The sequence below is a fragment of the Trichechus manatus genome, unplaced genomic scaffold, assembly GCF_000243295.1.
Source record: "Trichechus manatus latirostris isolate Lorelei unplaced genomic scaffold, TriManLat1.0 scaffold00048, whole genome shotgun sequence".
In the NCBI taxonomy this organism is placed as follows: domain Eukaryota; kingdom Metazoa; phylum Chordata; class Mammalia; order Sirenia; family Trichechidae; genus Trichechus; species Trichechus manatus.
In genome coordinates, this window is record NW_004443984.1 from 13,802,990 (window position 1) to 13,814,618 (window position 11,629).

The following is an 11,629-nucleotide window of genomic DNA, read 5'->3' on the forward strand; positions in this document are numbered from 1 at the left end:
AGAATGGGAAAAAAATGTAGAACAAAACTCAAATTCCTAAACAAGAGTAAACTTACTGGACTGGTAGAGACTAGAGGAAACCCAAGACTACTGCCCTGGGATACCCATGAAACTTGGAACTCAAATCAGTCCCAGTGGTCACCAATCAGCCAAAAGACAGAGTGGCTCATAAATAAATAATATCATCCATGAGTACTGTGTTCCTCTAAACAATCACCTAAATGAGAATTGATGGTCAACATTTACCCTATACCAAAGATGAGAAGATAAAGGGGGACAAGGAAACTAGATTAATGGAAACAGAACCAGAATGGAAATAATGAAAATGCTGACACATTGTGAAAAGTGTAATCAAGGTCAATGAATAATATGTATAGAAATTGTTAAATGAGAACCTAAAATCACAATTTAAAAAAAAACTTAAGTTCAAGGAAGTTTACCATAAAGGAAATCAAATATCAAAATCCTATGAGACTCAAAGTTGTGACATAAGGTTCCTTTTATATATTCACTTTTTAGAATGACAAAGCAAACTTAAGCTGAAAAGAAATGATCTGTATCAAAAAATCCCCGTGGAAAAGGTTACTTCATAAGAAAAATAGAGAGGTGGAAGTGACAAGAAAAACTAAAGCTATCCTTAGTATAACAAAGCACATATACCACTTTAAAAAATTAACTGCAATATAATTTTAAAACTATTTTGAAACTTTACAAATAACATTTAACTTAAGTCTTGACCCAGGAAAGCTATTTGTGATTAAAGAGTTGGTTAGAAGAATGAGTCATTTAAAAGACACTCAGACAACAATGTAATGTATGATGGCTACACAGTAATTCCAGATAGTAAGCTCTTTTACAATCTAACTGATCATTGATACACACTTTTAAAATCTTCATAGCATTCCACTGAACTTCATGTGCTATGAAGAATGACAGCTACAACAAGATTTCTCAAACTGAAAAGACCTTAAAAATCTCATAGCCTAACCCCCTCAATTTATGGGAAGAGTTAAATACCCTCACTTTAGATAGCTGATGTACTAATGAAGAGTTAAAAAGTGTCTTGTTTTATATACTACATCACACAGCAGCTGAATTTAAGAGCTCTCTATAAACCTGAGATTTTCACAAATCTTGTTTTCTTTAATTAAAGCTGGGCCCAAATAGAAGTTATCTGTCATAGCATTTAATTCTAACTATGGGTGTACTTGAAATTCATTCCACAGGAAAGAATTCAACCAAACTGAAAGAACAACCTTAAAAACTAAAGATTCTATCATTTCTAAAATACAGGAAAGGGTAATTATAGAAAACTACCCCCACAATAAAGATAGTAGTCTAATCACGTAAGTTTACAATGAGGAAAAAGGGGGGGGGGAAGCAAGCTGTTTACAGGACACTACCTTTGTTTGGTTTTCCAGCTTACATTTTTTGGTAATTTTAATTTTTCAGTTCAAACCTTTTGTATGTCAAAGCTAAAATGAGTACTTAAGTACGCTTCTGGCATTCTATTTTTAACACAATGGTTTGTTTAAATTAGGGGTTATTAACTTTCTTATGCCATGGATCCCTTTGACAGTTTTGTCAAACCGTAAACCCTTTCTTGGAATGTTATTAGTAAATGAATAAAATAAAATACACAGAATTACAAAGAAAAAAATTATACTGAAATACAGTTATAAAAATATTTCAAAATAGATTCACTTCTGTGTGCACAGGAAGTATAGAGGGCAAAGGGCATGTTAAGGTATACCACAAGACAGAAATGAAATCAGCAAAATCCGTATTATGTAAGAAACTCAACAACAACCTAGTTTTCAACAAATAAACTGCACAAATAAAGAGAGATTAAAACCTGCATATTAAAATCTATACATTAAAAGAGACTTTAATAGCCCAAATGTCCACCAGCAAAGCAAACAAACAAATCATGCATACATTTGCCAAAATTCAGTAAACTCTACACTTAAAATGGGCAATTTATTGCATGCAAATTATTTGTTATTGTTGTTAGTTGCTGTCAAGTCACCTCCAACTCACCATGACCTTACGTATAACAGAATGAAATGTTGCCTGGTCCTGCACCATCTTCATGATCACTGGTATGTTTGAGCCCATTGTTTTGACTACTGTGTCAATCCATCTCATTGGGGGTTTCCTCATTTTTGCTGACCTTCTACTTTACCAACTATGATGTCCTTTTCTAGCGATTGGTCTTTCCTAACTTCGTGTCCAAATTAAGTGAGCCCAAGTCTCACCATCCTTGCTTCTAAGGAGCATTCTGGTTGTATTTCGTTCTTCTGTCAGTCCACAGTATATTCAATATTCTTCACCAATGCCACAGTTCGAATGCATCAATTCTTCTTACGTCTTCCTTTTTCATTGTCCAGCTTTCACATGCATATGAAAATTATACCTCAATAAATTTTAACATGTACTACCCATCACAATTTGTGTACCTTATTTAGATCCTGAGGTTAAAAAAAAAAAAAAAGATATTTAAGACAAATGCAAATTTGCATATTGACTGGGTATTTTAAAATAGGTAGAATTTTTTTTTTTTTTTTCGGTATAACAGTATTATGGTTAAATCTTTAAACAGTTCTTATCTTTTAGAGATAGTGAAATATTTATGGATAAAATGATGCCTGAGATCTTCTCCAAAATAATACAGAACATACAAACTCCAGCATTCTGGGGCTTGTGCCAAGAATAGGGTCTTAACAATTCATTGATAGGAATCCCTCTGATTTGGGGGGAAGGGCAAAAACATTACAGAGAAGAAGAAACAGGTTTGGGACAACAAGGTTTTTGGGTAGGTAACGTCAGGGCAAATGTTTGCTGACTGACACCCAAATAAATGGAGCTTAATGACTCCTAATATTATTCCTTAGAAACAAACTCCCTTCACCCTCCCTCCTCTCCTGCTCTGAATAATCCAGTGATTAAGCTCCCAATCACACAGAAAGTCAGTGGTGGAAGAATCAAAACTAAGTTTTTAAGAGCTGAATAGCTCTAAATTTTCTTAAAAATGACACCAGTGGCAGGTAATCCATTCATTCACAGGTTATCTTCAATGAGAGAAAAAAGGGCAAAAAACACGCAAGTCACTTCTGTTCCCACATTCCTTTCCTAGCAACCTCCTCCCATGTTGGTTTCCAAGGAAGAGAGTGGTTTCAAGGGAGGTGATGCCATAGAGAGGTAGCATGGACAATGTGCCCAGAGGTGGCAGAGGTAGGGGCAGCATCGGCCTGAGAGGTTGGGAGTACATAACTGATTGAACAAACAAGTAAATGTACGGAGAGTAAGAGGAGTCAGGTTTCTCACTGTCTGAGAAGGGATTTACAAACATGGAAAGGGGGAAGTTAGAAAGAACCCTCATGCATTGGAACATGTGTGAACCTATGGGTTTTTATTATGTGATACAGATGTATGTACATGTATATATATGTACACATATATACATGTGTGTACACACACACATTTTTGTAGTTCTGCAGCAACAAGCAAACCAAATCTTGGTTTTTAGATACCATCCTACACTTAAAAAAAAAAAAAAAAAAAAAACCCATACGACTTTTTGGAGAAATGGCTGAATTCAGGGGTGGGAAAGGGAAAGTACAGGATGAGCCTTTGTTGTGCCAGAAATAAAGCAATGTTTAAAGAATGATGCTGTATGATGAGGACATATAAAGAGGACACAGCAGCCAGCTTGAAGGGTACTATTTGAGTCTGAAAATAAACACTGGATTAAAACCCACTAAAAAAACAGGAATTTGTGAATCTTTTGGCAAACAAATAAATAAATAAAAGGGAAGGGAAAATTCTCGCCTACAGCAGAATAAATGTAGAAGCAATCATAGTAACAGATAGTTAACAGATTTGCCAGTCTCACCACAGTAGCAGATAATACAGGCAGGAGTTATCAATGGATGCTAAGGCTGGCAGGTGGAGGTTTGATGAAGACAATATCAAAACAATGTCTGAATATCTTACCACAAAATGTTAGTCAAATACAAAGTGGAGAGATTAACTTGACATGGTAGAATGGGTTGATACTGTGTGCCTCCTGATACAATACTCTGAGAAGAGCATCGCATCAGTTCTGTGGTATTCCTGCCAAGAACCCATGACGTGATCTGGTCATGAGGTAACATCAGACAGACCTTAGTAGATGGTCATCCTGCAGAATACAAGATCTGCTCTCTTTAAGACTATAAAGGCCATGAGAACTAGGGAAACATTGAGGAACTGTTCCAGACTGAAGGAGACTGATGAGACATGATATTCAAAGGCAACATGTGGTACTGGATAAGTTCTGGGCCCAAAAAGAAACAGACACACTGTTGGAATGGCTGGCATTATTTGAATGGAGTCTGGGTGGTAGTCTTGTACCAAAGCTGATTTCCTGACTGGGAGGACTGTATGGTGGCAATGTAGGAGAGTGTTCTTGTTTTGGGGAGGTTTACACTAGAGAATTCAAGGGTGATGAGACATCAAGTCAGAAAAAAAGACGAGGGAGGGTTATGGAGCAAATGGCAGTACTGGGGTGAAAGGGGTATGGGAGTTGTTTGTACTGTTCTTAAAATTTTTCTGTAATTTGAAACTATTTCAAAAAACTTTAAATAAAAAAAAAATAGTACAAGGAAGGAAGTCAGAATAGGCCATGGTTGATGGTTGTTGAGGGCTAGACAATGGGTTCATTTATTATTTGTCTACTTTTGTGTATGTTTAAAATTATCCAAGATAGAGTTTTAAAAATATAACTAAAACACAAATCTGTCATACACTAATGTATAGGCTTCTTTATTAACGCATTAAATAAGAGTTTCTAGCAACAGGTCTAATAAGCCAAACCAAACTAACTGCCGTTAAGTCAACTGCAACTCATGGTGACCCCATGTGTTAAAAGTAAAATTGCTCCACAGGGTTTTCTTGGCTGTAATCTTTACAGATGCAAATCACCAGGCCTTTCTTCCATGGTGCCGTAGGGTGGGTTCGAGTCACCAACCTTTAGATTAGCAGCCAAGTACAAACCGTTTGAGCCACCAAGGGACCTACAGGTCTAAAGGCTGCTGTAATTTCTAAATTGTGAAGGGCACTGATAATAATTTGAGATTATCTGCAACAACTGTAATGTTAAAGATGAAAATGTCTATTATTTGTATTAGTGACAAAATCACTGGTACTACTTACACTACCACGCTGGATTTTTTCTTATATTTATAATTGAAGAAAATTCTAAATTCCAGAAAGGGGAAAAAAAAAAACAAAACCCACTGTCATCGAGTCAATTCCAACTCATAGAGACCCTATAGGACAGGGTAGAACTGCCCCATAGGGTTTCCAAGGCTGTAAATCTTCACCGAAACAGACTGTCACGTTTCTTCCGCGGAGAGGCTGGTGGGTTCAAACCGCTGACCTTTCCGTAAGAGGTTTCTCATACAAGTTTAATACCACCCCCTGAATTCTGGCCTAAGGGGTAACAGTTTTTACTGAAGATTCTAACATCCTTTTGATAAAATAAAACGATAAATTGTTCTTTTATCTTCTGTCTTTTAATCCAAGGTGATTTAAATAATCTTGAATGCAAAAGAAACTTTACTGTATACGGTATAGCTTTTTTTTTTAAAAAATCAGTTGTTGAGACTAAAAATGTCTACTATCTACCAATTTATAGATTTAGAAGAGACATTAATCATTACACATCAAATGTAGTTTTGTAAAACGTAAAATGTTTTTAAAAAGTACAGATATCCCTTCTAGTTTTTAAAGCAAAGAAATAAAATGGTGGGGTAAAGATTTTTTTAAAATCACTTTTAGTCAAATGATTTTAAGAATTAAAGAATCTATAAATGTAGTATATGTAAAAGCATATATACTATGTGTAAACATGATAGGAATGTAACAATAAAGCCAACAAAAGATATAATTAGGAAATCTCCATTTCATTTTTCAATGTTCTCAAGTCACCCAAACACATCACCTATGTTGTTAGAGTTTAATGCTGAACTAAAAATCTAGCACCAGGTATACAGGACAAGCAACAGTAAGTGTTTTTCCCATTTGAATTTTCCAACAAATATTCCTTAAGGATTAGAGCAGTTTCTTATGTTATATGATAAAATCCATAAGTATACCAGATTTCAATTCACTCCATACTCAAAATGAAATCGTAAGTAATTAAATCTAAAAATTCGCTAAATTTAAGTAGGATTGTCATAGAGACATTTCATGTTGGTTTTTAAAGATGCTTGTAATTTTCAACCTGGCAGACAGGGACATACGTAGGGGAAAAAATCTGAATATTGCCAATACTTTAAAATTATGGTGAAAACATCTTTTTACTGCAAAGCAAATTTCCACATACTAAAATCTAGTTAAATATTAACACCAAAAAATCATACGGTTTCTAATAAAATTATTAAACATTCAAATTGGTTTCCACAATAGAGTGTAGCATTTTCATTGAAAATATGAGTAGCTATAAGGCAAAAAACATAAAATAATAATAAAGCAAACAATAAGGAAGGTTGGAGGTTTTACTACAGATAAACGGTATTTTCACACTACAATGTTCACTCTAAATACTGTGGATTGGCAAACTATGGATCAAACTGACACTAGAGATTTAAAAAAATAAAAACAAGTATACCATCTCCATATTTCATGAAATATTCTCAAAATTTTTTTTAATTTAACAATATCTCAAACTAAGATTTGGAAGACTATTTAGAAAAGTCTTCATTCCCATTGCTGTTACCTTTATAATTTCCACATAAATCTTTCCAAAGCATTAGCGCTTGAAGGATTTAAAACGTCTCATTAATCAACCCTGAAAGCTCTTCATAAGCAACCAAATAATGCAATGCCCAAGCAATCAAGAGTCTGCAACAAAGGTAATTGGGAAAAGGTGCCCTCTACACAAGTCAAACACCATCATTCTTCCCAGCACTAAGCCCTATATTTTTCTCCAATTTGCCAGAGGCATTCTACTCAGGAAATAAAAAAAAATTGTATGCACTCTGTATTACTTGTTTTAAATGCTATTTCTCAAGATAAATCTGAAATACTTTTATTTTTAAAACGGTACAAAAATCTGTCATGAAAAAAAGACATTCAAAATCCGCATCCTTTCTAAGTAGTAGAAACCATCAGTCTCAAAAGAAACAATGTAGCAATGATGTAGACTAAGGTGAGTCAAATTTCAAGTCTTAAAATGTCTCTCTCTAGTACATAAGGACAAGAAAACTCTTTCCCATAATATTTTATACTATGTCTCAAAAGCAAATATATCTGAATATATGTAACACACATCCCAGCTGTTCAAGTTCAGGAAAATCATTGTGGTAAGACTATTTAAAACTGGCATAAAACAAAACACATTTTTTAAATAGGTGTCTGACAAAATTTTTACAGGAGCAGCTACCTCACTCATACGTAACGTTTAACCTGTATTCTCTAAACTGCAGGATGGAGGGGACCTGAATATGTGATTTACTTAAAATCTGAAAATAAGCTATAAAGAATTTTTAAATCTTTAAAGAGGTCTATTCATTTGCTCATTCTAATTCAGGGAGTCGCTGTTCACTTGTGTTTTTTCCACACACCTCTCTCCCAGTTACAACTAAAAGACAGCAACCAATTGTCGTATAACTCCTCCCTTCCCCCTTCAACCTAGCTAGCATACAAAGGAGAGGACTTTCTCTATTGTGTAAATTCAGTCCCTGCAATGAATCTTTATTAGCTAAAACCAGATTCAGAAATACCTGTCATTTAGTTAATTTTAAAAAATCAGCATACTGAAAGATATAAAGATAAAGAACACAGTAGATACTGCAAGAAGGTAAAGTCAAAATTTTTAAATGCTCTAATTATGTTTTTAAAGATTTGGACTTCCTTTGGCACTGAGGGAAAAAACCAAATCGGCATCCTTCCCTCAACCTATTTTCCACCAAAAACACTGATTAAAATAATAAATAAAATATTAACTCTGACCTTTTTTTTCCTCTCTAAAATGCCTCTGAGTTGCTCTGCTTAAAAAGTTGTCTGATTTTTTTTAATCCAAACACTTACTAAAAAAGCCTACTCACTGTTAAGAGAACAATCATTTTGAAAATGTTTTGTATAATGTATTCCCAGTGTACACCGCTTAATCCTCTAAAACAGTTATTAGTTAATGTTGTAATCAGCTGGGAAAAGGGTAAAAGTCGGGACTTTAACCTCAGTTTTAATATAGGTATTCTGTGGTTTTTCTCATTCTAATTTCTAGAAGACACCAGAGGTAAACATCTTCACGTCTTCTTGCAGAGCCATGTTCTGGTACAACTGCCTTTTTATCCCTTTCGATTAAATTATTCAGATTTAGTTTTCCCTGCCAGTCGCATCACACATTTTTAATACATATTCCACAACAGAGATAAAAGGTCTTGAATTACTCCGAAAATGACCCACAGCTGCATCAGCAAGGACCTTTCTTCTACATGTAGAAAAAGTCTTTTTAAGGATAAACAAAAACCAGAAACAGATACCTGATGGGGAGGGGGAACGGGAACTGGGAGACCAAGGGTCAGGGGTGGTAGTGAGATTTTTCTCTGTATACCTTTTCACACTCTATTCAAATAACAAAATACATCTGTTTAAACATGAAAAGAGTAGCCTTTAAAATAAAGAAGTTTCAGGGACACATGATCTGCTTAATTTTAAAAGGACCTGCTTTTATAGGAAGTATCTGCTTTTGCTCTGTAATAGGTAAAATACTCCTTTAAATGCAGCCGTAAGCAATGTGCCAGCTAAGCCCTCTTTAATACAGTAATGTTCCTTCAGACTGCCGCTTTTCCAAGGCAGCACGCATCCTCCGTCCCCTCCTCCCTCTGTGCATTCTGAGATCTGCTCTGCTGATTCCCACATAAAGTGGGTCCTAGCCGCCATTTTAGAAAGTCATTCACACAAGACAGACCGCAGCACCATCAACTTAGAAGCCTTCCAAAACTCCCTTGGGCAATTTCCTCTTTCCTACTCCCTCAATTTCCAAAAGGGTCAAACTCCCCTAGACGAGCAATGGAATGCAATGCATGCAATGTCTCTGGAATATGCAAAATGCAAAACGACACGTTTGTCCACAAATCACCGAGCAAAGAGAATGCTGCAATGCACGTGTTTGCACGTCGGTGCATACGAATTTCCCATCCAGAAACCTAAAGATAAAGTCCACGAGAAGATAAAACTGAGCACATCTAATAATCTGCACCTAAATGACTTTTTCCACCCAAACACTGAAGACACTGGGGGTGGGGGATAAGAGGGAGAAAGGGGTGGAGCAAAGCCGGGAAGAGAAAGTTCTCATCTGCTTCCCAATTCAGCCCAACGTGTTCCCTTTATCACTAGGGGCAGAGGCGAATTTTTGCTCCCTGCCTTCCCCTCGCCTGGTTTCTCAGGCACAACGTAGTAAACACTGGGAGAGTCCCTGGAAGCGCACCTCCCCCAGCCCTGCTGAGGACAGTTTTAGCAGGTTATGAATGGTCTCACTATTCCCGGCTCCTTTTCACACGCGGACACGCGCAGACGCGCGCTCCAGAGGTGAAGATTTAATACCCCAGTAACAGCAACCACCAACAGAATCAATGATCCTCCATTTAAAAGACAGACAGGAGCTCTGCTGCCGCTGCTCCCATTTCCTTATCCAAGCAGCTCAACAGCGAGCGACGCAATCTGTTTTTCCCATGGTGACTCACTAATAAGGACGCTCCATAATTTCCTTCACTCACTGAATAGGAGGAGGAATTAAGAGTACACAAAACTTAAAATCTTTCAGGGTCTTGAATATGCGGAGAAACTAATTTTTGAGCATGATCATAAAGATTTGTATGGTCCTTCTCAATATGCACCAAGGCTAAGTAAATCGTTATTTTAATTTTATTTTGAGATCTCTTATCAGTTGTGATGCACATACACTTCACAAAAAAAAAACAAGCGCTAAATGCTACTAAATAAAAACGTAGCGAGGACAACCTTTACTCTTGTATTTCACAGACGAAATATTCAAAGAGGTTAAAAAAACAGCTCTACTAATCTTAAAAGGCTTGCATTTTTAAACCATATGACAAATGACGGGTGAGAAAAATACCATTATTTTAAAGAAAGATATGCATGATAATGCCACCGCGGTCGCGCTGGTAGGTCCCGGAGCTATCTCTTGGCTTCAGAGTGCCTGTTTGCGGTGGGTATCTTCCTATTTGAAGCTCAGTCCCCACCATCCTCCTCATCCAGACCCGAGAGGGCCGAAGGGCGAAAGGCGCAAGAGCCGCAGCAGGGGCACTAACTTATTTTTAGACATCATTCTCCACCCAACCCCGCAAAAACAAGAAAAAGGACAAAAAATAATTTGCCGTTTTCACTTAGTTCCTAGGTCTGTAACTCTTCCGTGTGAGAGGTCCCTAGAATATGGCAGTGCCTTCCCAAATCAGAGATGTTCCTACATTACCTACCAGGACTTTTGTTTTGGTATCACCTTTTCTTTCGCACAAAAAGCTAAGTCAGACATTTGCGTGCGTCCTTGCGCGGGGAGCAGGAGTTGCTGCGGGACTCGCTGCGGGACTCGGGAGTTTGCGGTGCCAGGGCTGGATGGGCAGGGGGCGGGTCTGGGAGGGGTCTGGGACCCCGGCCGGACGCAGCCCGTCAGCAGCCGCTCGGTTCTGCTGCTTTCGCCAGACGGCTGCCGGCTGGCTGCTAGGACGAGGGGCGCCGGGAGGCGCGTCCCAAAGACCGGTGAGCGGCTCGCCGCGGTAGCCGGCGCGCAAGGACGCGACCCAGCCGGGGAGCGCTACTAGAGCGCGGCTCCGACCGGCTTCTTTGCCAAGGTGAAGGGAACCCTCGGGCGCCCGCTTCGCGGAGGCCAAGGAACAGTCTCCTCCTTATTCGGAAGAGAGAACGCAGCAGCAGGGCCCCAGGGCCCCGCTCTGCCGAGGCCCAACGTCGGGACCTGGCCAAGCGGCCGGCGAGGCAGCCCGCGCGCCCCTCGCCCCCGTCCAGGAGTCTGGGACCCGGGTCCTCCTACCCAGTTCCGAGCACGGAGAGGGCCGAGAACGGGCCGGAGCGGGAAGCGGCGGCCCGAGGAGAGAGCGCGGCCCGGGTCTCGTGTCACTCACCGTTTGAAATGCTCGATGATCTTCTCTTCCCGTACATTCTCCGGTAAGTTGCCCACCCAGAGATGCCTGGTTTCCCGGACCATGCTGGGCGCTGTGCCGGCGACCGCTGCTGCTGGTTCTCCCTCGCCGGCTTGGTACGAGCCCTTCAGCGCCGGGAGGCGGGAGCAGCGGCGGCGGCGGCGGCTGCGGCGGTGGCGTCGGCAGCGGCGGCGGCTCCTCCGGCTCCCCCCCGTGCAGAGACCATCCCTCTCCCCCAGGTTCTGACTCTCGGGCCTCGCAGCTCCGCTCTGCCGCCACCACACACCCGAAGCCGACCCTCGCGCTCCGGCAGCGCATGCGCCCGGGCGGCGGCAGGAGGGGGGAGCAGGGAGGAGGAGCGAGCGGGACCCGGGCGACAGCGACTACGACGGAGCTGGCGCTGTGGCAGCCGGACGCTTCCCACCGGCGCGCGCGCGGCCCGCCTCCCGCCGCCTGGCCACCGC

General features: G+C 39.8%; 1 protein-coding gene across 2 annotated transcripts in view; it reads right to left on the reverse strand.

Moving 5' to 3' along the window:
- Positions 1–11,463, reverse strand: part of SPEN (spen family transcriptional repressor) — a 92,883-nt gene extending 81,420 nt beyond the window's left edge. For both annotated transcript variants that reach the window (XM_004377218.2, XM_023732156.1), the window contains exon 1: positions 11,148–11,463. In XM_004377218.2, the coding sequence (XP_004377275.1) occupies positions 11,148–11,230 (83 nt within the window). In that variant the 5' untranslated portion in view covers positions 11,231–11,463. The remainder of the gene's footprint in view (positions 1–11,147) is intronic.
- Positions 11,464–11,629: the final 166 nt, after the last annotated feature.